This window comes from Oryx dammah, unplaced genomic scaffold (genome assembly GCF_014754425.2).
Source record: "Oryx dammah isolate SB20612 unplaced genomic scaffold, SCBI_Odam_1.1 HiC_scaffold_12, whole genome shotgun sequence".
In the NCBI taxonomy this organism is placed as follows: Eukaryota; Metazoa; Chordata; class Mammalia; order Artiodactyla; family Bovidae; genus Oryx; species Oryx dammah.
In genome coordinates, this window is record NW_024070196.1 from 46,055,963 (window position 1) to 46,083,811 (window position 27,849).

The 27,849-nt window shown below is 52.2% G+C and overlaps 1 protein-coding gene across 1 annotated transcript in view; it reads left to right on the top strand.

Moving 5' to 3' along the window:
- RIMBP2 (RIMS binding protein 2) overlaps positions 1 to 27,849 on the top strand; it is a 130,032-nt gene that overhangs the window by 68,797 nt on the left and 33,386 nt on the right. Inside the window, exons 6-14 of the mRNA XM_040251596.1 lie at positions 1,893 to 2,038; positions 3,831 to 3,907; positions 9,089 to 9,198; positions 12,024 to 12,836; positions 17,642 to 17,793; positions 18,794 to 19,255; positions 20,301 to 20,444; positions 23,477 to 23,635; positions 26,495 to 27,199. Coding sequence (XP_040107530.1) covers positions 1,893 to 2,038; positions 3,831 to 3,907; positions 9,089 to 9,198; positions 12,024 to 12,836; positions 17,642 to 17,793; positions 18,794 to 19,255; positions 20,301 to 20,444; positions 23,477 to 23,635; positions 26,495 to 27,199 — 2,768 coding nt within the window. The remainder of the gene's footprint in view (positions 1 to 1,892; positions 2,039 to 3,830; positions 3,908 to 9,088; positions 9,199 to 12,023; positions 12,837 to 17,641; positions 17,794 to 18,793; positions 19,256 to 20,300; positions 20,445 to 23,476; positions 23,636 to 26,494; positions 27,200 to 27,849) is intronic.

Below are 27,849 nucleotides of genomic sequence, written 5' to 3' on the forward strand. Positions count from 1 at the left end.
ATTCACTGAAAGAGCAGAAGGGCAGGTAAAACATGCCACAGGCATCAGATTATTTTTCTCTAGAGAACTGGATTTGTTTAAGTTAAATGTAAACAGGAGACAACTCTAGTCATTTCACCTTTTCTGGTGGTGTCACTCCTTGCTATCCCAGCAACAGTGTATCAGTCAGGACAGGCTAGGTTCAGCTGCACTAACAAACATCCTCAAATCTCAGGGGTTTAAAATAGCACAAGTTTCTCTCCCTTTTGATCCTGCCACATGTCCACCTCAAACTGGATCAGGGAATGGGTTCCACACTGTCTTCACTTGGGAATGCTGAGCCTCTTCTGTCTGGAATGTTTCATCTCAGAGGAAAGGAGGCGTAGCAAATTAGACCCTGGCTCAAAAGGGCTTCCACCCTGAAGCAGGACACATCACTTCTACCCACAGGTCATTGACCTGGGTGAGTCCCATGTCAGACTGACACCCTTCCACTGCGGCACTAAAGCATCAGGCCGTGTCCTCAGCTGACTTCCTGAGGCTGCAGGATTTGAGAGTCGATTCACTGAGTAAATATGGACTTTGTGCCTGCTGAATGCCGAGCGCTGCTGTGGGCATTAGGAATCCTGGGCAGTGACCAGGGCCAGGCCGCTGCTCCCCAAGATGTGTCTTCCTCGCAGCACCTGGGGTCCACTTCAGCATCAATTCTCTACTGCAGTGATGCTTTGCCACCGTTTTGTTAATCAGACTGGGACTGAGGGGGTGACTTCCATGCAGCCTTTGTGGGAACACTTCTTACAGTGTTTTGTTTCTCCTGGTTTGGGCTCAGTGGGTCATCTTCCTCTGTGAAGCAGTCCCTATGATGGGAAAGCCACAGCCAGAGGCTGGACAAAGCCAGGGATCGGTGTCTGCAGCCCACTGGGCAGCGAGAACTCGGGGAGGGGGAAAAAGTAACTTCTGTAACTCATGTCTGATCCTAAAAATACACTCCTGACTTTAGTCTGGGCCAGCACTGGTCAAGGGACTCGATTCTCCCCTGCCCACCCCATCTCCCCCCAACTGTGCCTGGGACAGGGCCCAGCAACCCCACGAGGACAGGATGGGTAGAGATCTGCTTGGCCCTAGTGAATCTCTTATCAAAAGTATTTTTCAGCCGTAAACCTGACCATTGGCCACTTTGTGTATGTCAGGACTGTTCAGGTTGTATTATTAATAATAAGTGACAGGAAAGCTGACATACACCAGTGTGAGCAAAAAGGAATTTATTTATCATGTAGAGTAGATGAAGATGGCTTAGCTTCAGGTACAGCTGCAATGGTTAGATAGCATCACCAACTCAATGGAGATGAATTTGAGCAAACTCCCAGAGATAGTGAAGGACAGGGAAGCCTGGTGTGGCACAGTCCATGGGGCGCAAAGAGTCGGACACAACTTAGCGTATGAACACACAGTTGGATTCAAGGGCTCCAACCATGCCATCTGGACCTGATTCCTGCCTCTCCATCTTCCAGCTCCTCCTTCTATGAGCAGGCTCCATTCTCAGATAGAATTTCCTCCTCCTGGGGACGGTGTGGCTGCTGTACTACTAAATCTCATTTCCTTTCTGTTTTAAGCTGGGGAAAAGGAGAGCCTCTTTGCTCATGACTCCCACGAAGGCCTCTCTGATGGGACCTTCCCATCTTGCGTGCAACACTATCTCCACCAAACAATCAGTGTAGCCAGGAATGGACTCTGCCAGATGGATGGCCTAGAGCCGAGGGTGTAGGTGAAGAGTGGGAGATGGGTGGGCTCTGAAATGAAACTCAAAGGCTGATGCCAAAGACAGGAAAGACCCACGGGGAAGGCAAATGTCCAGCGCGCTTTGGTTATTTCCTTTGTACCTTCTTTCAAACCATTCCAATGTTCCTGTCCAGGTCAGGAGAGCGCCCTTGGAAGCCGCACTGTGATTGGTGAATATATCCGGCCCCTCCCGCTCCCGGGTGACAAGCCGGAACCTCTGTCCGTCAAGCCCACCTTCCTGTCAAGATCCGGTGGCCCAAGATGCAGATTTGAATCAGACGTGAGTCCTTCCTGGCCTTGATCAGCTGCCCTGCTACCCATGATGTGGGCTGTGGCTGTGGGTGGCCCTCCACCCTCTCTCCCTGGGTGGCCCTCACACCCTCTCTCCCTAGTTCCCTCCCTGCCTTCACTCCCATTAACCTATCTTCATTGACCACCTACTCTATACCAGGGTGTGAGGGCCCAGCGTGCAGACAAGGGAGTCCCTGCTCTCATGGGCAGAATGACCATAAACGAGTCAACATCTAAAAGTCGGCTAACAGGGAATGTCCTGAACCCCACAAGCAGGGATGAGGCAGAGGACAGGGCGGCCCTTCTCAGACCGGCCATGGACCATTTCTGGTCTGTATCTATGAGCAGAAGCCCAGGTGAAGCCTGCTGGGCCAGAGAGGAGCTGGGGCGGGGTGGGGGGGTGGGAGGCAAGTTGAAACCTCAAGCAAGCTCTCAAATTTTGGCTCAGTCCAGGGTGAAACCACTGAAAGGCTCTGAGACTGGAGTGACGTGGCCTGACTCCTGGGGAGCCCACTCCAGAGGGGAGGGGTGGGAGTGTGTTGTGGGGAGGGAGCAGGCAGGAGTCCCGGGCCTTTTTCTCCTGGGGTGGGGCCAAGGGGAGGGGGCCACACATGACAAGTCACAGTCACTCCCACCCTCCCCTGGGAGCAAAGCCACCCACTCCTCTAGCTCGGGGCCCTGTCCTACCCTCCCCACAACCCCAAGATGGTTGTAGCCCCCATGGGCAGAGAGGAGTAGGGTGGGGGGAGGGGGCACCGGGAGAAAGGAGCTCTGTGTCGCCTCCTCCACGCAGGATTCCCAGGAGCACCAGGCACCATCCATGTGTGAGCACTCCCCTCCCTGTATGGAGTCCTTGAGGGCTGAGGACACACAGCTTGGGCTAACTTTGTCCTCCAAGGAGCCTGGCAGGCTCTGGAGCAGTGACCATCTCAGGCCTTAAATCACAGTGCTCACCACTCTGTGAGAGAAGATGAGATCTTTTTTTAAGTAGCTCTTTATTTTTTGTTGTTGTTGTTTATATTGATGTATATTTGATTTACAATATTATAGTGGCAATAGTGGTAAAGACCCCGCCTGCCAATGCAGGAGACATAAGAGATGAGAGTTCAATCCCTGGGTGGGGAAGATCCCCTGGAGGAGGGCATGGCAACCCACTCCAGTATTCTTGCCTGGAGAATCCCATGGACAGAGGGGCCGGCAGGCTACAGTCCATAGAGTTGCAAAGACTTAGCATGCATATGCCGCACATAGGTGATTTACAATATTATGTTAATTTCAGGTATACAGCATAGTGATTCAGTATTGTTGTAGATTATACTCCAGTATAGATTATTTCAAGATAATGATTCTGATTCCCTGTGCTATACAGTGTATCCTTGTTGTTCATCTATTTTGTATACTGTAGAGCGTATCTGTTAATCCCACACCCCTAATTTATCCCTCCCCCCTTTTGGTAACCTAAGTTTGTCTGTGAGTCTATCTGTTCTGCATATATCTTCATTTGTGTTATTTCTTAGATTCCACATAGAAGTGACATCAGACAGTATTGGGGGAGATGAGTCCTTTATAAATGTTCTCTGTGTGACCCAGGAGCCTGCCCTGTCTCTGGGTCATGCCCAAAACTGAGAACCCAGGTATGGCAGAATGTCATGGTGGGCAGAGTCCGCACCACGTGAGGCTAAAAACCCTGGGGAGACTGTGGAAGAGATTTCCTGTGTTTTTCCAGCATGAAATGTGAAGGCTTTGGTGTCAATAACCCGCATATCCATTGTCTTTAACAGATGGATAATGATCGGAATTCCAGCACCGCCAAGCAGAGGTACTCGGGGAAGGTCCACTTGTGTGTCGCCCGCTACAGGTAAGAGCAATGCTCCTCTCTGCATCCTCTGAGCATCTGAGAGGGTGGGCAGCCTCGGGGCAGGTGGGGTGATGGGTAGGACGCTCCATGAGCTGATAGGTCCCTTCCCCGGCACTGAGAAGAGGTAGGAGTTCAGCCAGGCTTTGGAGAATGCCAAGAGATTGTCTTTGGGAAAAAAGTTATGACAAACCTAGACAGAGTATTAAAAAGCAGAGACATCACTTTGCTGACAAAGGTCCACATAGTCAAAGCTATGGTTTTTACAGTAGTCATATATGAATATGAGAGTTGGTCCACAAAGAAGGCTGAGCACTGAAGAATTGATACTTTGAATTGTGGTGCTGGAGAAGACTCTTGAGAGTCCCGAAACTGCAAGGAGATCAAACCAGTCAATCCTAAAGGAAATCAACCCTGAATATTCATTGGAAGGGCTGATGCTGAAGCTGAAGCTCCAGTACTTTGACCACCTGATGAGAAGAGCCAACTCATTGGAAAAGACCCTGATGCTGTGAAAGATTGAGGGCAAGAGGAGAAGGGGACGACAGAGGATGAGATGGTTGGATGGCATCATCAAGTCAATGGACATGAGTCTGAGCAAACTCCAGGAGATAGTGAAGGACAGGGAAACCTGGCATACTGCAGTCCATGGGGTCGCAGAGAGTCGGACGTGACTTAGTGAGTGAACAAAACAAAGAGTTTCTCTGTTCTGATAGGAAGAGTTTGTATAGTGTGTTAGTTTCCCAGGGCTGCCATTCAAAACTATCACCGATTGGATGGCTTAAAACCACAGAAATCCATTCTCTCCCAGTTCTGGAAGCCGAGGTGGGAAGTTGAGGTGTGGGTGGGACTGTGCTCTCTGAGGCCCGCAGAGGAGGACCATCCTGCCTCTCCCAGCTGGCTGTCAGCATCCTTGAGGTTTCTCAACTGGGACGCCTCACTCCACTCTGCCCCATCCTCATGTGCTCTCTTTCCCTCTGCCTCTGTGTGCTCCCTCCTCCTTTTTCAAGGACCCCTGCCATTGGCTTAGGGCCCTCCCTACTCCAGTACGACCCCATCCCAACTTGATCACACCTGCAAAGACCCTCTTTCCAAATAACCTCACCTCCACAGGGGCCAGGATGTAGGATCCGAACATCTTTTTGGGGGGATGCAATTCACTGCATAACAGGCAGCAAGCTGAAACTCAAAAAGTGTTACCCTGCCCAGAACACCCTGCTCAGCGCCTTTCCAGCATCTTCCCTATCTGTCCAGTGCCTGGGCCGTATCACGCAGCCATCATGGCCCGGGAGCTGAGCTCTCATTGGAGGACCCGTGTATCCATGTCCAGTGAGCCAGTCTGGTCACAGATGACTCTCAGATTCCTGGTGGTCGCCACCGAAAACTTTGAGATGGGTGAGGGTTAGCCACCTGGCCGCAACTTCCCTACCTGGTTATAATGCAATAAGCCTCCACACAAAGTCAGCCATGCGTACAGACACGAATGAATCAAATAGTCACAAAAAGCAGATACAGAAGTCAGACTTCCAGTACTTTATGCTCAGTAAAGACCTGGGCTTTGGTCTTCCCTGACACTCCAGTGACCCTCTACAGGCCGGGCTGGCCAGGGCAGGCAAGGCAGACGCCGCTGCCCTCTTAGTTGGCATCAGGCACCAGAGTCCCACCTCAGGGCTGTGCACAGAACTGCTTAGAAATCAGACTTCAGGAGCTATCACCAATGGTGTGGATGCCTCCACATGAGATGCTTAGACTTTGTTCAAGCAGAGGTGGTGGGGGGTGAGCTATCCCTATACCTTCAAAGCCTTTTGCTTCCTCCAGTGAGAATCATCTTGAATAACTGATCTGCTGATCAGTAAATTATTTTCTGCTGATCCACTAATTTTACCAGTGCACACCCACTTCTGACATTCAGATGATGGAAGCCTTTGGAGAAGCCACTCTGGGCTGGAGAGTCCTGGGTGAGGATGCCAGACAGCCTCTGAAGAAGGTCCCCCATCTGAATGCCGACTGCACCCACGAGCATCCTTCACGTGGTCTGTGGGGACATTGCCACAGTGCTGGGGAGAGCTTTGAGGACACCAGTCTGGGGACCTGGGAAGGAGGGCTCACACCTACCCTGTGTCTAACTGGAGGATGGTTCTTCCTGTGTGTGTGTGGAGCCGGGCTGAGCACAGCTGCTCAGCACAACACACCCTCCAGGCCAGTGAGCTGGAGTCATGGCCGGGATGCTGAGCTGGCTTCCGGGTTTGTTTTCCTCGCCAGTTTTGTTTCCGTTCCCCGAAATGAGCGTGGTCCCTCAAGGCTGCAGGAGCCACCTGCCCGCCAGACTCATCTTCCCTTCACTTTACTGGGGAGATGAGACCTCATTCCGGGGAAGGTGCCCAAGAGCCCAGGCACCCAGAGTCTGGATTCACAGCCAGCGTGAAACCAGGCAAAGAGAAAGCACATGCGGTCAACACATGTGCTTCCAACACAAGGTCACCAGCCAGAGCCAGGGTGCTCAGCAAGCTCCATTTCCATCCACTGTGTTTTCCTGGTGGTGTATTTACCACCCACCCCACCCCCAACCAGATGGACCACCTTGTACACTGTGCTGTCTTCCTGATGCAAATGTCCCAGGGAAGTTACTGACACAGGAAAACCCTCAGAGCGCTGGACGATGTTCCTGGACTTCTGGGCGCTGAGGGAAAGGGTGGCTTGGTATAGTTAAAACCTCAGAGGATGAAGATCAGGAGGCCTTCATTCTGGTTCCAGCTGCCTGCCACCTTAGTCACTTTGGTCGTGTCCAACTCTTTGCGATCCTATGGACTGTAGCCTACCAGGCTTCTCCGTCCATGGGATTCTCCAGGCAAGAATACTGGAGTGGGTTGCCATGCCCTGCTCCAGGGGATCTTCCCCACCCAGGGATCGAACACATGTCTCTTATGTCTCCTTCACTGACAGGTGGGTTCTTTACCCACTAGCCCACCTGGGAAGCCCTCTGGTTCCACACCCACCTCTAATGAGCTTATGACTTTGGATAAGTCATCACAATTGGCCATGAACATTGGGGATAATAATATTAATATCATCTCTGCATTCCTCACTGGGCATTAATGGGGATCAAATAAAACATGGAGAGGAAAGTGCTGGTAACTCAAGAGGCTGCTGGTGTGTAACCATCATCACATCACCATGGCTAGTTACAGCGAAAGACTCCTGCTGACTGAAGAAAAAATGCATGACATGAAAGCTGTGAGTTACATTTTATTCAGGGCATCACAAGGACTGTGGCTTAAGAAACAGCCCTTGGTAGCTCTGAGAAACTACTCTAAAGAGTTAGGGGAGGAACCAGGACTTACATGAATTTTTTTGGCTGGGAAATTCATGTAGTCAAGCATTAAAATAGTACTGAAGTGAAAGTGAAGTAACTCAGTTGTGTCCGACTCTGTGACCCCATGGACTGTAGCCCACCAGGCTTCTCCGTCCAGGGGATTTTCCAGGCAAGAGTACCAGAGTGGGTTGCCATTTCCTTCTCTGGGGATCTTCCCGACCCAGGGATCGAACCCAGGTCTCCCGCATTGCGGGCAGACACTTTACCCTCTGAGCCACCCTACTGATCACAAAGAACACATTTCTCAAGTTAATGAGTTTAGTGCTTTTGTATGTCTGGGAGGATGCCAGAACCTGGAGTCACTGAAAGTCTTTCTTAAGATGCCCATTGTACCGAAACCACAGAAGCCTTATTCCATTTGCTCCATCCCGAATCCTTCAAGGGCACACTGTCCCTGGGTGGCCCTAGGGGCTACACCCCTTGTGCGATAGGACAGTGAGTGAAACTGTTCTCTTGTTTACCCAACCATCTGCCATGATCAGTCATGTCACATTTTCTTTTTCTTGACGAGGCCTTTCTTGTTATTTTAATTAATCAATCTTTTAATTAGAAAATTAAAAATTAATGTCACAAGTTCTTTTTGCAAGTTGGAGGTGATTTTTTAAAATGTGAATTCCAATATCTTGAGGACCTGAAAAGGTGGGCATTTTTATAGTCCTGGTAGACAGGGGAAGATAAAATGTGCATCATTTTCAGTATATTTTGCTGAACATACCCAAGACCTTTAAAATGTGCATGACTTTGGCCAAATAAGTATGCTTCCTGGGGACTCATCTTTAGGAAGAAAGTGGGCAAGTGAGCAAAGATATGTTGATAAGGACATTGGATGTAGCACTGATTATATCAGCCAAACGTTTGAAGAAATATCCATGCCCAACATGAGATCAATTAAAGAATGTTAGTCTACCCAGTGGAATATTATATAACCATTAAAATGGATATGATAGAGTCTTTCATGAGGGAAAAGATAATCATGTCATATTGCAAAGCCTAAAAGGTACACAGATAACTAAATAGTATATGTCATACAATTCTACCTCCGCTCAATAAAATGTATTGAAACATTATAGAGTTAATTACTTTTTTTTTTTTTGCCTCTGCCAGTGTTAGTTTCAGCATGTAGGACCGGTTTTCCCGACCAGGGATTGAACTCAGGCCCCCTGCACTGAGAGCCTGGAGTCTTAGCCACTGGACCACCACGGAAGTCCTTAGTAGCTTTTAAATTTGCTTACCAACTTAGAAGCTTATTAAGACATATAATTTGGAATCGTTTAAACATCTTCTGGGCTTCCCAGGTGGCGCTAGTGGTAAAGAATTCATCTGCCAATGCAGGAGACCCAAGGGCCATGGGTTTGATCCCTGAATTGGGAAGATCCCCTGGAGAAGGAAAATGGCAACTCACTCCAGTATTCTTGCTGGGAAAATTCCATGGACAGAAGAGCCTGGTGGGCTGCAGTCCAGGGAGTCACAATATAATTTGGAATTATATGATTCCACACTGAGCACATGTGTACACACACAAATGACATCTGATACGAAGGACTCTGAGTATATAGCTTGCTTGCAGAATTACCATTTAGCTTTAAATCTGTGTGAGCTGAGACATTAGTGGTATGAGTTTTCAGAGCACAGACAACTCACAGGTACCAAACCATTGCATGGCTCTAAAATATACAGGCAAAAGAAAAAAAAGGAAAGAAAAAGAAAATATCCAGGTGACAGCAGACAGGAGGTCTCCGCGTTCTGGAAGGGATGGGCTGGTGTCAGTCTCCACCCAGAGCCTCACCTAGTGGGTTTGTCTCTCCCTCTAGTTATAACCCCTTCGATGGGCCCAATGAGAACCCAGAGGCTGAGCTGCCCCTCACAGCAGGGAAGTATCTCTACGTCTATGGAGACATGGATGAGGACGGCTTCTATGAAGGTCAGTGAGAGCCTGGTGGGCGGTGGGCACATGCAAGCCAGGTCAGGGCGGGGCCCCCATCACCTCTGGCCGCCCCAGTCTCCTCTCTGACCCTCCTGCCCTCCAGAATCACGAGGTGTCTGTTCTCCTTTTGGCTGACTGAGTGGGGTTTCCTATTTTTAACCCCAAGCAACCCTCTGGCATGGAGTGGACACCATCTCACGTCCACGGAGCTTCCCAGGAGCTGCTGCAGACACGTGGGGCTGATAGACAAGTGTCTCTCGCCACTGTCCCCGTCTTAATGCACAGCACCTTCTCCACAGCAGGGCCAAGCCTCCTTTCAGATGACCTCACCTGGTTAACAGCGCTCCCATTGACCTTCAGGCTCTATTGTTAACCTTGGGCGGTCTGGCCTCACATCCTGCCTGACCACTTCCTTCATGGGCACTTGCCACAGTGTAAAATCAGGAATCTCAAACTCCTCCACCCAAAACTCATACTCTTGGTCACTTTTGTAGCTGGAGGATGAGCATGTAACATCCCCAGCCGCTTCGTAAGTCCAGATTTCTCAGTTCCCTAAATTTCTCTGTTGCCCTAATAGAAGAGTCTTGGTTTCCTCTGAGCAGAAAAAAACTATTTCTTACTAAACAAGCCGATTTCTCTTTCATGAGCTCATGAAGTTTTCTTGGAGTTTTCGGCCACACTCTCGGCTCTTGGTGTTGATGTCTTGGCCTGAGGTCTGGTAGCCTGAGGTCAGCAGCCCAGCCTTAGCTGGTTTTCAGTCTGGGAAGATGCTAGAATCTGAGATCCTTGAAATTCCTGCTTTCCGTTTGCTACCAGGGGAACAGAGGCATGGCTATGACTGCACTACCCAAGGAATTTCACCAGGACTAGTGGCAAAACAGTTTGAGCTCTTAACATAAATTCATGTTGCCATCACCGAGGTGCACACTGGGGGAGAACTGTGTGCCCAGGGTGGCTGCCAGAAAACCCTCACTGGAATTCTCTAGAATATTTGCACCAGCACTGTGCCCATGTAGACTTTCCGGAGGTTGGGTTAAAGGCAGGCGGCAAGGCTCAGTGCTCTGGCACGTGACAGGGGAGAAGTATCGCCCCTCACTGTGCAGATAGAGGGTCACAGTTCCCAACTTGAGGGGTGGCTGTGAGGATAAATAAGGAAGAAGGTGTGGGGTCTGAAGTGGGGGCCTGTACATAGGTCTTGCCGTCACTCCCATCCCTCTCCTCCTCCTTCCCTTGTGTCGAATGGGGCTGTGTTTTCAGAGCATCCTCAAGGCAAAGATTGACATCTCAAGGCCCGCCTGCTCCGCCCCCCAGCTGAGGACAGGAGCAGATTCAGACCTTCATTGATTATGGGAGAATCAGGACCAGTTCAGTGGTCAGCCTCCCTCTCCTGGGCCCATCGCATATCCCCTGCGTTGAGGGAGGGTCTTTTGGGAGCAGAACCCACTGTTCGTTTCATATACTCCAAGCCTCCCAGACCCCGGGACCCCTAGTCAAGCCTTTTCTGCGGCAAATCAGGGAAACAAACAGCCCTTGCCTGCTGGTATTGCAAGATTATCCAAACTGTGTCATCTTTGAAGATCTTCAAAACACTTCACGATTTTCCAGGGCTCTGCTCTCAGCGGGCTCTCATGCCCCGTGAATAAAGAGAACACACAGAAATGAGACCATTTCCTGAAACAAAAAGCGATCCCTGCTGGGATCGCCTGTGGCCGCAAGAGCTAGTTTGGTGGCATTTTTTGGCTACTCAGCCTACGGGGGGCTCTGGCACCAGACAGATCATCTCTGTTTCCCACCAAATGGACACGTTTGGGGACTTTTGCTAAGATGGACATACTGCTTTGCAAGGAGGGGGAAAATCACCTTTTAATTGCCATTTATGTCATCATACAATCAAAACTCAGAGTAAGATGTGTAATAGCCTGCGAACCCACATATTTTACACACTGTTCATTCTTCTGATAAACACTTACTGAACACCTACTGTGTGCCAGATGTCGCTCTAGGGCTAGCGGGGAACAAAAGTCCCTGTCCTCCCGCAATTCGTCCCACCCTCTCCTTCCCCCACTGTGTCTGCAAGTCTGTTCTCTACGTCTGCATCTCTAGTCCTGCCCTGCAGATAGCTCCATCAGTACCATTTCCCTCGATTCCACACACATGCACTAAGGTATTATTTGTTTTTCTCTTTCTGACTTATTTCACTCTGAATGACAGACTCTGGGTCCATCCACATCACTACAAATGACCCAACTTTGTTCCTTTTTATGGTCAAGTGATATTCCATTTTACATTTGTACCACATATTCTTTACCCATTCATTAGAAGTCGCTGTATAGCACAGGGACCTCAGTTTTATGCTCTGTGATGACCTAGAGGGGTGGGGTGGGAGGTAAATGGGAGGGAGGGTCAAGAGGGAGGGGATATATGTATACATATTGTTGATTCATGTTATTGTACAGCAGAAACTAATACAACGTTGTAAAGCAATTATACTTCAATTAAAAAAAGAATAGGTCCTTGCCCTCCCAGACCTTCATCCTGATTGGGAGAGGTTTACGCAAGGGATGATCGTGGTGTGGTAGGCACTATGGGGGAAAGACAGCATGACTGATGGGGGTGGCAGATGGCAGGTAGTGGGGTACAGACACAGGGTAGGGGGTTCCTGACGAGGTGATGTTGAAGAGGTTCCTGGAAAGAACTGAGGAATCCACCGTAACTGCGTTGCTTTCCATATGGTCCCCTCGGGGGGAGGTGCAGACTCCACAGCAGGACGTTGGGGGCCCCCACGGGATGCTCGAGTGTTAACCCTGTCCCTGGCCCCACAGGGGAGCTTCTGGACGGGCAGCGGGGCCTGGTGCCCTCCAACTTCGTGGATTTCATCCAGGACAATGAATCTCGACTGGCCAGCACGCTGGGGAACGACCAGGATCAGAACTTCATCAACCACGCGGGCGTCGGCTTGGAAGGGGAGAACATTCTGGACCTCCACTCTCCAACGCTCACGGACTCCAGCCTCGCCGACCATGGAGCAGGGATGCTGGACGTGAACATCGACGACATCGGAGAAGACATCGTGCCTTACCCTCGGAAAATCACCCTCATCAAACAACTCGCCAAAAGTGTCATTGTGGGCTGGGAGCCCCCGGCAGTGCCCCCAGGCTGGGGGACTGTGAACAGCTACAACGTGCTGGTGGACGCGGAGACGCGCCTGAGCCTGGCGCTGGGCGGCAGGACCAAGGCCCTGGTGGAGAAGCTGAACATGGCAGCCTGCACCTACCGCATCTCCGTGCAGTGCGTCACCAGCCGGGGCAGCTCAGACGAGCTGCGGTGCACGCTTCTGGTGGGCAAGGACGTGGTGGTGGCTCCCTCCCACCTGCGCGTGGACAACATCACCCAGATCTCTGCCCAGCTGTCCTGGCTGCCCACCAACAGCAACTACAGCCATGTCATCTTCCTCAACGAGCAGGAGTTGGATGTCGTCAGGGCCGCCAGGTACAAGTACCAGTTCTGCAACCTCAGGCCCAACATGGCTTACAAGGTGAAGGTCCTGGCCAAGCCCCATCAGATGCCCTGGCAGCTACCCCTGGAGCAGAGGGAGAGGAAGGAAGCCTTCGTGGAGTTCTCCACGCTGCCTGCAGGTAAGCCATCTTTCTGGGAGGGAGCCCTTCAAGGGAGGGGACACCAGGATGTCACCCTGTGCAAGTGGAGGGACGGGAGGGGGTTGCAGGAGGGGAGCTACAGACAGCCAGTACTGTCCTGGAGCATCCTTGAATCAGCTGGGAAGCGTGAAATACACACATGAGCCATGTATGTGTGTGTGAGAGACAGAGAGAGATGGAGGGAGAGGGAGAGAGAGCTCTGATTCTGTTTAGGGGCTGTGTTGTTGGACATATTTAATGCTTGCATCTGTAAGAGACTCATCCTACAGATAGGAAGCAATGGGAGCATCCTAGGGGGTGGGAAGGTCTGTCTTCCTGGGGCCACCGACTCCTGAACACGGGCTCACTGAGAGGAACAGAGAAAGGGGGTGCCTGTAGCGCTCTCACAGTTGTTCTCTCACTCTCATTTTTTTTCTTTTCATCTTCGTTTTTTTAAAAAATATTTATTTATGTCTGTATTTATTTATGGGCTTCCCAGGTGGTGCTAGTGGTAAAGAATCTGCCTGCCACTGCAGGAGAGGTAAGAAATGGGGATTCAATCCCTAGGTCCGGAAGACCCCCTGGAGAAGGAAATGGCAACCTGCTCCAGGATTCTAACCTGGAAATATCCCATGGACAGAGGAGCCTGGCAGGCTACAGTCCATGGGGCCGCAAAGAGTCAGACATGACTGATCATGGACACACACACACACATTATCTATTTGGCTGTGCCATGTTGTAGTTGCAGCATGTGGGATCTAGTTCCCGGGCTAGGTATGGAACCTGGCCCCCTGCACTGGCAATCACTGGATCACCAGGGGAGTCCCTCATTTTTTCTTTCGATATATATATGACTGTAGAAGATATGAAGTTCCATTGTGGATACAATTTGGGGTTCCGGACACCTCTGTCTGCTGGGGAAACCCCACCTTCCTCCCTGACTTTCCAGCTGTAACAGGAGAGGGGTGCTCCCCTTTCCAGTCCCCTACCTACTCCCTCCAGGGAAACCATAAAGAGATAGGATGAAATGGATGAGCCTGTGGGGTCTTCCCATCATGTGATTTATTCGGATCCTACAGCTGTTAACTTTCCATAAAGTTCCATCATGCTCATCTTGGCTGGGATGCACATATTAGGTTGGCCAGAAAGTTCACTTGGGGTTTTCCATAAAATCTTAATGAACATTCTGGCACGCCCCAAAACAAGCAGCCCTTCTGAGCTGGGTCCAGGGTGGGACCCTGAACACTTGGGAAGAGCAGCCTTCCTGGAGCAAAGAAGGTCATGTCTGCAAAAACATTTGAGGGCTATTTTGATTTTTCAACGGCCTTTCTTAGTTCTGTGATATTCACAAAATTCCCTCGAAACGTCTGTCTGGATACTTTCCTTGGATTTGTCTTCTGAGATTAATTAATCCAGCTCTGCCCAACTTCAGTTGTCAGATTGGTTTTACAAACAATTCAGTGGTTCTCCAGGATCATTTCTACTAGCTGCAGAAAGCCTAACATCTAATGCAAGATGGGCCCTCCATTTTGCAATGGATTTGCTTTTTATTGCATGTTGCTCTCCACTCTTTTTGAAATCCATCATCAACTAGAGTCAGACCTGTGCATATATGCTCATTCAGTCGCGTCCAACTCTTTTGTAACACCATAGACTAGCTTACCAGGCTCCTCTGTCCATGGAATTTTCCAGGTAAGAATACTAGAGTGGGTTGGCATGCCCTCCTTCAGGGGATCTTCCCAACCCAGGGATCAAACCAGCATCTCTTGTGTCTCCTGCACTGGCAGGTGGATTCTTGACCACTGCACCACCTGGGAACCCTAGAGTAATATAACCTACAAAGAAGCAAGGTCAGGGGCAGTTGGGACAGACACTGTTTCAAGGAGAAAGTAGCTCTGAGCAGGAACTGATTTATGAAGGGTCCATTCATTCATCTTATAAGGTGATGTTTGATTGCCTGCCTATGAGGATGTTAATTGCAGATACAGTAAGTCCCCTACATTTGAGCCTTCAAGTTGTGCACGTTCAAAGATGTGAACGTGCGTTCAAATGTCCAGTCATGTAAGTTAGTCCGGTGTCTGGCACACATTTTCAAATGCGTGCATCCTCTACAAATGGTTGTACTTTTGTGTACTTTACAAGTACTACATAGAGGACAGTAGTACAGTGTCTTTATTTCAAGTCCAGGATGTCTGGAACCAAGCTTAAAAGCAGTGGCGACACAGCTGGTACTGCTAAGAAGCGCTAAGTGATAACGGTGGAAACAAAAGTGAGAAAAATTGAAAGTGTGAATTGAGGTGAAAAGATAGCTTGCCCTCCATCTCCTATTGCTGACAATCCTTCAGCTCTACTATCTCCCACCTCCTCTCCCTCCTCCAGTCAGTAACTCTTCTTGTCTGTCCACCTGATGCCAGCTGCTATACAGTACTACTATACTATTCAAGGTACTGTACTGTAAGATTAAAATGCTTTCTTTATTTTTTGTGTTTGTTATTTTTATGTATTATTTGTATGAAATATATTATAAACTTAGTATAGTACAGTACTACATAGCTGACTGTGTTAGTTGGGTACCTAGGCTAACTTTGTTGGACTTATGAACAAACTGGACTTGTGAACGTGCTCTCAGAACAGAACTCATTTGTATGTAGGGGACTTACTGTGCAGACTGGAGCTATTCATTGATTCCTGCCATGAAGTCTTGTTGTCGGTGCTGGGGGTAAAGAAGTGAGAAAGACCAAATCTGGGGACCCCAGGGGCTCCAAGGAGAGGTGAGAAGCACATCCATTAGGACAGCCAGGAAAGGCTTCGTGGAGAAGCTCCCTGAGATGGACAGATATGAGGACCAAGAGGAAATACTGAGCCCAGGGCAGGATCCTATAGGTCCACACCCAATTCCTGGGTGTCCTAGTTAGTTTGGGCTGATATAACAAAGTACCATAAACTGAGTGGCTTATCAACAACAGACACTTATTTCTCACAGTCCTAGAGGGTGGAAGTCCACGATCAAGGCCTGGGCAGACTCAGCGTCTGGTGAACCCACTTACTGGTTCATAGATGGCATCTCCTCCACATCCTCTCCTGGTAGATGGCACCTTGTTAATAAGGGCACGGATCCTGTTCATGGGACCTCCAGCCTCGAGACCTGATCACCTCCCACAGCTGCCTTCTGTGAATGCCATATGCATTTGGGGGGACACAAATGTCCAGTCAGTCCCTAGCAGACTAGCTCTTTGCCTGCCCAGAAGGAGGGGAGTTTCAGTCGTGGAAATGACATAGGTGACCGGCATGAGGTGTGTGGTTGGACCAGATGCCCCCACGTGACAGACAGCCACTTCTGGGCCAGTGGAGGGATGGGGTGGAGCTGGCAGGTCACAGATACTCAAGTCTTCCCCACTCACAAAACCCTGGCCCTGCACTGTCATTGCTGTGCTAGGAGAAGCAGGCATCCAGCAACCCCCCAGACCAGTTTCAGTTATTAACTACACCCTTAAGAATAATGAGCCGTCATCACATTTGAGCGGACCATCCAGGTAAGATCTAACTTCTGAACCCAGTTGCTCGGCAGTTCGGAAGCCTCGCATCACAGCGCGTTGAGGGTGGAGTCGCATTATGAACTGCAAGGCCAGCCAGGCTTCCAACACATGACAGCTGAGCAGCTTCCCTCGAACCTTAATTTCCTCATTTGCAAACGAGGATGCGCTAAACTCACAGGACTGTTGTGCGAATCAAGTGATGTCAGGTGTCCAAAGTGAGTAGCAGAATGAGCACCAAGTAGAAAAGCTTCAGCAAAGGGCCCTTCCTCCCTTATGCAGAAATCCATGGGGCTGCAGCACGGTCTCGGAAGAGGAGGCTCACAGCCTTCTTCCTGGAAGTTGCACATTTCTTTCCAAATATAATGCTGTAGTTATAGGACCTTTGGGGCTTCTCAGGCGGCTCAATGGTAAAGAACTTGCCTGCCAATGGAGGAGACAAAAGAGACTCAAGTTCGATCCCTGGGTGGGAAAGATCCCCTGGAAAAGAAAATGGCAACCCACTCCAGTATTCTTACCTGGGAAATCCATGGACAAGGGGCCTGGTGGGCTGCAGTCCACGGGGTCACAAAGAGTCAGATACGACTTAGCAACTCAACAACAACGATGACACAGGACTTCTGCACCAGCCCTGGAGGCAAGGGAGCTGCCCGGGGGTGGTAGGGCAGACGGGCAGCCCTGCTGTCACCAGGAGCCACTGGGAAGGACCAGTGATGTGACACCTGTCTCCTTGTTGCTTGAAGTAGCTGCTCAGGACTTTCAAAGCGTCTCAACTAGTTGGCCAGGTGGTGTGTGTGTGGAGTTGGCATCCTGGTGGCTTCATCAGAGCTGCCTCTCTCCAGCTTCAGGTTCCATCCTCTCTCTCAAGGTGGCGAGATGGGTGCTATGTGGTCCAGTTTACTGCCCTCAAGTCTGATGGAGAGAGAGAAGGAGGGATGGAGGGAACCGGAGGGAGGAGGGAACAGAGAGAGGCGGTGGGGGTCTCTTGCCTCTGCAAATGCTGGGACCTTGCGGCCAACTGGCCAGACAAGAGTCGCAGGTTGGCCTGGGGACCGAGCACCGGGAATGGGTTCCAAGAGGACCCTGAGTGCATCTGGGAGCTGCTACTTCCTGGCCCTCTTGCTCTGCTGTCACACTTTGGATTCTCCCCTTGTCTCCTGGAGGCTGTAATGAAAGATCTCGTTCCCAGGTGCCACTGGCTAGTCAGGCATGGTAGCAGCTTGCCTGCCAAGGGGTCATGTCGTGAAAGCTTCTCTGCCTCTGTCCCCCCAGGTCCTCCAGCACCCCCACAAGATGTTGCCGTCCAAGCTGGGGCCACCCCAGCCACCGTCCAGGTCTCCTGGAGGCCGCCTGCTCTGACGGCCACTGGGCTATCCAATGGAGCCAATGTCACCGGCTACGGCGTGTATGCAAAAGGGCAGAGGGTGAGTTTTTATTGGGGTGGTGCTCACATCCAGGCCCCCCGGCCACCGCTCACCACTCAGCAAGGGGTGACCCTCCCTCTCTCCTCAATCCCCAAGACCCACCAGCAGTTACTAAGCACCCCCTACACTGTCACCCCAGACCCAGTTGCAGAACACAGAGAACCTCCATCCTTTTTTGCTCCATCCTCTTTCTAGAATGTTCTCTGCCTCCCTCCCACCCTGATTACCTGTCCCACTCTGCTGGTAGACCCCTTTCTTGTTCTCCCCTGGGTACCCAAAATTCATTTCTCTTGAGTCCCAGGACATCAGGGCCCCCTCAATAGATGATGAGCTTGCAGATTCCACCAGACCTATTCTTGGCGTCCAAGCTGGCGTCCAAGTCTTGTCCAAACGCCTTGAAACTCTGCAGGATCCTTAATGGTCACCATCAGGCAGCCCCTAATCTCAGCCCCCATCCCTGTCCTGGCACATGAAACAGACAGGGCTGCTTTGGGGGGGGGGGGGCGGGGCCTGAGCAAGCTTCTGTCCATTCCCCACCCTCCCCACCCCGTTTCCGCATTCGGCTAGGAGGTGGTGTATCAGATGCACATGAGTGTCTGAGCTCCTTCCGTGAGAGGGGCTCCTGCAGGCTGAAGGCCCCCTCTCTGATCCCTGCTCCCCTCCCCAGAGGGGGCCACAGACAGGTCTCCATCACAGCCGGAAGCCCGTCTGTCGTGGCCTCCCTGTGGCATCTTCCTTGAGCCAAGCTTTGAGCCTAGTTCTGATTCCACTGTGGCCCCCGCATCTGTTTCTAGGTTGGTTCTAGACGTGGGAGAAAAGCGTGTGCTCAGCTGTCCCTCCAAACCGCCAACATCTGGGCGGGAACGGGGCTCCAGACGGATCTGATTTGCAGGCTGTGCAGCGCGGTCTGAGTTGGATGTCCATGGGAGGCCCCGGAAGGCATCTGAGGGGCCTGGGGCGCGGGAAATCCCCAAGCTGAGCCGGCTTTCTCTGTGCGCAGGTCGCTGAGATCATCTCGCCCACAGCAGACAGCACGGCTGTGGAGCTGGTGCGCCTGCGCAGCCTGGAAGCCAAAGGCGTGACCGTGCGGACCCTCTCTGCCCAGGGCGAGTCCGTGGACTCTGCCGTCGCTGCCATTGCCCCTGACCTCCTGGTGCCTCCAACCCCCCACCTGAGAACTGCTCCCACACCGAAGCCATTAGCAAGTGCCGGAGCCCCCGAAACCAAAGATGAGCACCCGGGTCCCCACGCCGCGGTGGACGAGGCCTGGGAACATGGCCGGGCGCCCGCCCCAGCCCACGGGCACCTGCTGGAGCCGCCTGGCCTGCAGGGCTCGGGCCCCGGGCGGCGGTCACCCTCGCCCAGTCGCATCCTCCCGCAGCCGCAGGGCGCCCCAGTCTCCACCTCCGTCGCCAAGGCCATGGCCCGTGAAGCTGCGCAGAGGGTGGCCGAGAGCAGCAGGGTAAGGCCAGGTGTTTTCATCGCTGGTTCAGCTGCCCGCGGAATGCGGTTCATCCCCGCAGCGCAGCTGGGATGGAATCTCCCATCCGCACCCCGAGTGTGCGAGAAGTGCCCCAAACACCCAGCCCCCAAGAATGGCTGCCTTGACTTGGGAAGAATAATGTCCTGTTTGTCTGACTGCATCTTAGTTCTTATCCTGATGGAATCAGGATCCATTTCATAGATATGGACCTAGAAAACTAGAGGAAATTGTTATCTACCAGCCTGGCTTAGCAAACGGGCCACAACCCACTATCCAGGTGGTCTCTGTCCAGGGATCTGAGAGGTGCCTCCTGGGAGTCGGCTTGGGGACCCATCTTCCTAAACAAGGGTCACCTTCTGGTTCACTCACTTCAGACTTCTAGCTCTGTGTGTGTATGTGTGTGTATACATACACACACATACAGGTGTATGTATACATACACACACACACACAGAGACACTTATGTACACATAGGTGTACATACATATGTGTTTCCCTGGTGGCTCAGATAGTGAAGAATCTGCCTGCAATGTGGGAGACTCGGATTCAATCCCTGGGTTGGGAAGTTCCCCTGGAGAAGGGAGTAGCAACCCACTCCAGTAATCTTGCCTGGAGAGTTCCATGGACAGAGGCTACAGTCCATGGGGTAGCAAAGAGTCGGACACGACCGGTGACTAATAACAGGTATCCATACACATCTACGTGTAGACGTGCGGGCACATACATATGTTTGCCTGCCTGTCCACTCAGAATTGCCTGGGTCCTGGGGAGGGGGAGTATCTGGATGACAGGGGGACCACATCCCAGGTGAAATGTGCGATGAGATGGGAAGTTGTGGGAAACGCCCGTGAAGGGATGCAGGCGAGCAGAGGTGGAGCTGAACTAGGCCACGCCCTCCTCCTGCCTCTCTCTTCCTTGGGTGAATCTGTCTACCAGGGTGCCCAGTTCATCTGCTCCAAGCCGGAGGTCAGGGCCCCAAGGTCAGGTGGCCTCTGCCCTGACGCCTCCCCTCTCCTCTCCCAAGTTAGAGAAAAGGAGCGTCTTCCTGGAGAGGAGCAGCGGACAGTATGCAAACTCGGACGAGGAGGACGGCTATGAGTCCCCGGAGGTCAAGAGGAGGGGCGCATCTGTGGATGAGTTCCTGAAAGGCTCGGAGCTGGGCAAACCGGTGAGTGCTGCCCACCCCCCTCCCACCATGGTTGCTCCCGGTGGGAGGGGTTCAGGTCCCTGCATGCCCGGGTCTGTGAGAAAGATAAAGGAATACACACCTTTATCTTGTGGGTGACAACAATCGCAGTCAGTTTGGAGAGTTTAGACTGAATGGTGCCTGTGCATTTGTGACCTCACTGGGGGACAATTTCAAAAGTCTGTATGTGAGTCTTTTGCCCTCCCAACTGCCCTGAGGATCCGTTCATGGGCTGATTTTGTGCATCAGCTGAGTCTCCAGCTGACCACCTGGTCTCAATGTAGGCAAAACCTACCATTTGTTTCTTTACTTTTGTTCATCAGGCAGATGTGTGATTGTGCATTGGCTAGGTGCTAAGCATCATGGGAGATTCAGAAATTGAAAGGTCCATATCCCATCCTTGGAGGGATGAAATGTCAGGGCTTCTCCTCCCAGACAAGGCTCACAAGTGACAAATCCATCCAAGATGGGTTCTGTCTCCAATTTCTGATCATGCATATTCTAATGAAAATGTCCTTGAATGGTGTCAAGCCCCAGTCCTGGGCAACAGGGAAGGGTGGGGCCTGGAGAGTCCTCAGATCTTGAGACAGCAGAGAGTGAAGTCCTCTCAGTTGTCAGATCCTCAGTCCCCTCAACACATAGCTCTACAGCAAGGCAGTGTCACTACTTCCATGAGAAGAGGGCCTTGGAATCTCATAGATTTGGGGTCACTTCCTGGCTCTGCCACTGCTAGCAGGCAAGTGACTCAGCTTCTCCAATCATCAGGTTCTTTATCTAAAAGATTAAAATAATTATATTTGCATTCATGTAAACACAAGAAACAGAATGCCCAACTAATAATGACTAAGGTAACAAAGACATTTCATTCTCCCATATCACAGGAAGCCTCAAGTAGGAGGCTGCAAAGTTAATTCAGTTGTTCAATTGTGTTCCAGCTCTGTGTTCTTTTTTTTTTTAATTGAAGGATAATTGCTTTATAGAATTTTGTTGTTTTCTATCAAACCTCAATGTGCTCTGGGTTCTTAATCTTCCATTCTTTTGACCTTTCTCTCATGGTTACAAAGTGAATGCCATAGCTCCAATCATCACACTCATATGCCAGCATCCCAAGAAGGATGGAAAGAAGGAAGGAGGGAGGGGGTTTTCTCCTCAGGCACATCTCTCTTAACTGGTAGAAAAACATTTTCCAGAAGCTCCATCAGACTTCTTATCTCACTGGGTAGACCAGGGTCATGTGCCTACCACCAAGAGATTCCTACGAATGTCTTATCCATGATAAATCTGGCAAACAATAGACACTTACTTCCATCCCATGAGTTTATTACTAACTCATCATTGGGTTTGAATCATATGAGACCGTGTTCTCTAGGGGAGTTCCTTCCCATTTGCTTTGGGAAGCCCTCATTCAAACCAACCTGATGTTTGTTTATTCATCTAAAACCAGTTCACTTTTATGTCTTCTCCAAGGCACTTGATTGAAAGAAATAGGGCTGGAGCAGGTCAAATGATGCTGCACAGACTTCTCAGACTGAGAATATCCAGGCCACCAATGTGAGGGCTCAGCTGGGGTGGGACCCCCGGTGGGACACCCCCTCACTGGGCACTCACACTGCTTCCCCATATCTTTATATAGAGGAGCAATTGAAACCATTTTTTAAAGTTTTATTTGTTTCACAAATAGGCAGTTCCCCCGCCAACCCCTATTTTTTGGCTGTGCCACATGGCATGTGGGAATCTTAGTTCCCCAACCAGGGTTCAAACCTATGTCCCCTGCCATGGAAGTGCAGCTTCCTAAAAACTGAACTGATAGGAAAGCCCCTAAGCTGGATGTTTTAAATAAATATGTCATAAGATGCTATTAAATACACTTGTCTTGTCACCCACCAGGAGAATAAAGAAATCGATCTTCATCAACACTGTCCAGCACAAACAGAATAGCTTTGTGTGTGTTTCAAAGTCAAAAGTCAAAGTGTTAGTCGTTGAGTGGGGTCCGACTGTTTGAGACCCCAAGGACTGTAGCCCGTCAGGCTCCTCTGTCCGTGGCATTCTCCAGGCAGGAATACTGGAGTGGGTTGCCATTCCCTCCTCCAGGGGATCTTCCCAGCCCAGGAATCGAATCCCAGTCTCCCGCATTGCAGGCAGATTCTTTACTGCCTAAGCCACTGGGGAAGCCCCCTATGCATGTTTGGGGCTCATAAATCAGAGCTCATGAGGTGTGCTCTATGAGCTGCTAGAGCTGCTGAGGGAGGCACTTGCTTTGTGGATGGGAAGGGGCTGCTGAGTTAGACCCACCCCTCATCCCAAACCCCATCAGGGCGGCTGGTGGTTCAGTTTACGCATTAGTTAGCAAGCTTAATTTTACTTGCTCTTCTGTTGACCCTTTCCTCTGTACCCAGGCTTTTCGCCAAGCAGCCTCAGTGGCAGGTCTTCTCCAGTGTGGGTGGCCAGACTGGCCACAGAGTGGGCACACCACACAGGGGGTCCCACCCCACCCAGACCAGGCTGTTCACCAACAACCCAGTGTGCACATGTGTGAATTTCAGACTCCATGTTTTTCTTAAAACTCTTAGACACGCTTGTTAGCACATATGCCCGTTTGCCCACTACCCACCACTGTCTGCTGCACAACCCTAGATGCAACATACATGTGTGTCCCTGAGCCCTGCATTTACAACCTCTCACCTGAGCCTTTGTCCAGCCACTTTAGTTGAAGAGGCTGCCGGTACCTGAAAAAGTGACGTCTTCCCATGTGTATTCTGTCCTGCCCGGAGCCCAGGAGGGTCTCTGCCTGCCCCTGTCCGGACTTGGAGTAGGAAAGCCCGGTCTGGTCCTCTCTCTGCCATCCCGGCTCCCCATGAGCTCGGAGCCTGTGATTCCCTCCCCTCCGGAGTGAGCGGTTCTCACCCAGACACGCAGACACATCCCTGAGCTCGAGAGTGGGCAGAGCAGGGGAGGGTGTGGGACTCCGTGTGTTGGAGTCGCCCCTCCATTCACGTCCCCTTCTCCTGCCCCAGCCTCACTGTTGCCATGGAGACGAGTACCACACGGAGAGCAGCCGGGGGTCTGACCTCTCGGACATCATGGAGGAGGACGAGGAGGAGCTGTACTCTGAAATGCAGCTGGAGGATGGGGGCAGGAGGCGGCCGAGCGGCACGTCCCACAATGCCCTCAAGGTCAGTGCGGGGGCGCTGCCCCCCTCACCGCGTCCCCACCGTCCCCATCCCTGTTCCTTTGGGGGGCTGTGCAGCTGGCTCCAGAGGGGCCTCGCCTGGCAGGCACAGTCCCCAGATTTGGATGGGCTTCTCTTGCTATTGAATCTGCACTCGGGGTCTCCCATCCCTCCTCTTGACCAAAAGTCTGGGTGAAGGAGTCTGGGAAAATCCACTGGGCATCCCTGGGTCACCCAGCTCTGTACTAAGAACCCAATCAGAAAGAATAGAACGGAGAAGCTTCCACCCCCAGCCCCAAACGCCTGGCCGCGTGTCCATCTGCAGAGCAGCAGGCGCTAGGAGGGCAGAAGCCTGTCTCTGAGTCAGACTGGAAATGGGCAGCTGGGGAGTCGGGAAGAGATTCTTTAGTGGAATCTACCGAGGTGGACCCTGCTGGATGGCTGGAGAGCCAGGGAGAGGGGACCTCAGAGGAGGTCAGAGGAGGGTCAGTCAACCTCCTGGGGTCCACACACAGACCCCTTCTCAGACACCTCCCACCAGGGATCCCGAGATCTTCTGCCTCTGCCTCTGATGTGGCCTTCAGCGACGGGTTTGATGGGGGTCACCTTGATGGAGATTGAGCTCGAGGCCCCCATAGACCCCATCCCGGGGGTGTGCCCCCTTCCTTGTCTAGAGAGCTGTGCTGCCGCCTGCTCCAGCTGGCTTCTGTTCACTCAGCACAAGCTGGTCACTCTGAGCACCAGACCCTCCTCCAGGCTGGGGGGTGAGAACAGACGTGGCCCCCGAGCTCCGGCAGCTGCAGGCCTAGCGGGGGAGACAGGTTGGGCCTTTGTGGGGGTTTTCAAATGAAAAGGGCCTTGGAGAGGAAAGTCCCACTGGAGGATACAGTGCCTGAGCCCGGCCTTTCTCTGGGAACACAGAGCCACGCAGTTTGAATGGTGGACAGAAAGCAACATCCAAATCTGGCTGCCAACTCAGTGCCCGCTTGCATAGAGCAGACTGACTTATGTTCTCCCAGCAAAGGCACCCGGCAGGGCCTTGGAGACACTGTCACCAAAGAACATGCCAGATCCCTATGCAAACCCCGCATGGTTGCAGCCCCCGCTACCTCCACTGGCTGACCCCCTCGATCCTCCCCTGAGCCAATGTCCAACAGGATTCACAGTGACCTATCTTGGCAGAGGAAGGCCCCAAGCTGCCCGTGGTCCAGCCTGACTGCCCCTGCCTCCCCACACTTCTCTATCACTGGGCGCTGTGATGAGGCAGGTGTCTGCCCCCGCCCCCCACCACCCCCGGCAGCTTCCCCACTTCTCCTTATGGAGGAAGCTTCTGGGATGCTCCTTCCTGCCAATTGTTAGCAAAGAAACCAAAGGCCACCTTGTCTTTCCCAGGGAAAAGGGCTAGTTCATAAAATCACCTACGTCCTTCCCCCACCAGCCCAGCTCCCCTTAGAGCAGCTGCAGGGACAATAGGACCTTCAAGCAGCGGGGCTGAGGCTCACTTCACTTCATCCTCAGGGTTCTGCCTTTTTTTTTTTTTTTTTTTTTAAGCCAGGAGACTTTACAGGCCAATCTGGGCCACCCGGGCTCACCTCCCCTTGCGGGAGTCCCACGGACCCCCGTGCATCCCCGCTCAGCTCCGGGGGCTGGGTCCTTGCTTCCTCACTGCCCTTCACCCCAGTGTTCCCAAACCTCAGGGTCTTAATAGCAAACGAACAAAGCGTGCACCATGCTCCTCGTTTGGCTCTCTCGTGGGCTCTAAGCCTGCTAAAGACACTGTGCTGGGTAAACCCACCATGTCCCCTTGTGCCTGGGACACACCGCAAGGCAGTAGGAGGGTGAGGGCAGGGCAGCAAATTCTGATATTCCTCCGCAGCTCAACTCTAATGCGCATGCCCGGAGGCCCATGGGAGGAAAGGTGGGCGCAAGGCTTCCTGGGGTCAGTGAGGTGTCCCAGGAGGTATGCCCAGTGGGCTGGCCCAGCTGGAGCAGAGGATGGGCCTGCCGGTCATTCCTGGAGAGAGAACCATACGCCAGGACAGGGAGCGTGGGGTGTCCACCCTCGGCCTCCGTCTGGGTGGGCCAGCGCTGAGCCCCTGCTGCCCATACTGCTGGGGACTCGGCTCCTCTCTCCCAGCCTTGAGGTCTGGGGTCTGGAGGAGAGACTGACAGGCCACCAAGCCTTTGCAGACACAGGCCAAGCAAATGACTTTGGGTCGCTGAGTGCCAAGGTACCCCGGTTTCACACCCTTCCACTTGAGCCGGGAGAGAGGCATAGGTAAGAGCACGGACGCGTTTCACAGGATGCTGAGTGCTTTCAGGGACAAGCAGAGTTGAGCGGCGTGGCCAGGTGGGGGTCCCTGTGTTGTGAATGGTCTCCACTCACCGGCATCCCCGGCCAGCTGCCTTGGGAGTTTCTCAGGGTGCAGCCAGAGGGCAGTGAACTCGGACGTCCCCGACCTCTGGGCACAGCCATGTCACAGACCCTAGCGCCTCGGTCAGTGTGAAGCCTCCTGCCTCCATCCTCCCCACACCCGCGGCCCAGCGGCCTCTCTTTCCTTGGTTTGGCTGCATGGCTAGTCCTGACGGCGTCGGGATGCTCTGCGTGCGCTCGGCCCCCCGGCTCCGGCCGCATCCATCTAACCCATTCTGTTTTCATTCCAGAGCCCCGGCCAGAGCATGCCATCTGCCCCCCCACTTCCCCCCACCCCCTGCCCCACCACGAGTACAAGCATGCTCTCTGTCCCTCATGGCCTCGGAGACTAATTCTCTCTGTATTTTCTTTCCTTCCCTCTGCCCCCCTTCATATGCGATCACACACTGACTCCCGGCACCTGTGCTAACACCCCCCTCCCCCCTTAAGGAGTGCTCTAAGAATAGGACCACGGAACGTGCTTTCTCGGAGTTGCCCGAGTATCCCCAACAGACCCACAGTAAGAGACTTTTCAGTATCCCCGAAGTAGCAGAGGAGGACGGAGAGCCTTGTGAGTTCCTGCACAAGCAGGGCTTAGGGTCCTCCTCCAGGGTCAGGACCGGGCTGGCCAGAGAGCCCAGGCCCGCCAGGCCCTGCCGGGGGGACGAGGCCCTCCACGGCTCCTGGTACCCCGCGAAACCCAGAGGCCCCCAGGCCGAGGACTTCATATTCGAAGACAGAGGCTGTCGGTTCAGCCGCTCGGCCACCAGGAGCCCGGACAGCGGCCTGGACTGCGGCAGTGAAGAGGAGGAGATGCGATTTAGTTTCCGAAGCCCCGCTGCCCAGTGCAGCCCCGGCCCCGGGCACTGTCCTTGTAGGAGGAGCCTGAGGCCCCTGCTGGCCCGGCGCCGGACGCTGACCCGGCAGAGCAGCATCGAAGAGGATTTTGGGGAGCCAGTGGAACCCGGCGACGCCGTCAGGAGCGATGAGCCCCACCCGAGCCCAGAGAGGTCCACCCCCAGCAAGTACGGCTGGGATGAGCCCACGGGCCGCGAGGATTTCCGAGATGCCTGGAAGAAAAGCATAAAAATGCCCGACAGTAGGGCCATTGCCCGACAGGCCCAGCCTCCTCCCCGGGTTGCAGATGGCCCTTTGGTGTGTGAAGTAAACCTCCCGCTCACATCCGCTTGCCAAACCAATCCGTTTTCATTCTTTCACCTTCTTTCTTTCTTTTGGTGTCCGTCCCGGGCACTCTCTCTGCTGGCTCTCTCGTTTTTCCATGCATTTTTGATTTACGAAGCTTCCCAATCTTTTCACCATGCTGATGATTTCTTTACTTTGCTTTAGAATAATGATCCCTTCCCCACCTCCAAATCAGTGATGATTATGGCTGCTTTAATTAAAGGACAACTGAATCTAAATTTTAATTAAGGGTTAGCTGAACTCTGATTCTCCCAGTTTGGCAACACGTACTTTTCAAAATGAGTCGTGGGGATGTATTTACAACTGACTGGTGTTACTTACTAGGGTTTTTCTCTGGTGGTGGTTTTGGTTTTGGGTTGTAGTTGGTTTTCCAGTTCATCCATAACTGGGGGGAAAAATGGAGAACAATTATTGAAGAGATCCACCTTTGCATTTATTTCCAAAGGTTTTTTTTTTTTTTTTAATTCCCCACGTTTCTTTCCTGAGAGCAGTTTTCTGAATGAATTTTCCATCATCAGCTCTAGACACATCCCCGGGCCTTGTCTTCCAGGCTTGTGAGTGCTTTTCAAGAGTAGGGATTCCTTCACGGCTTCGTTCATCTC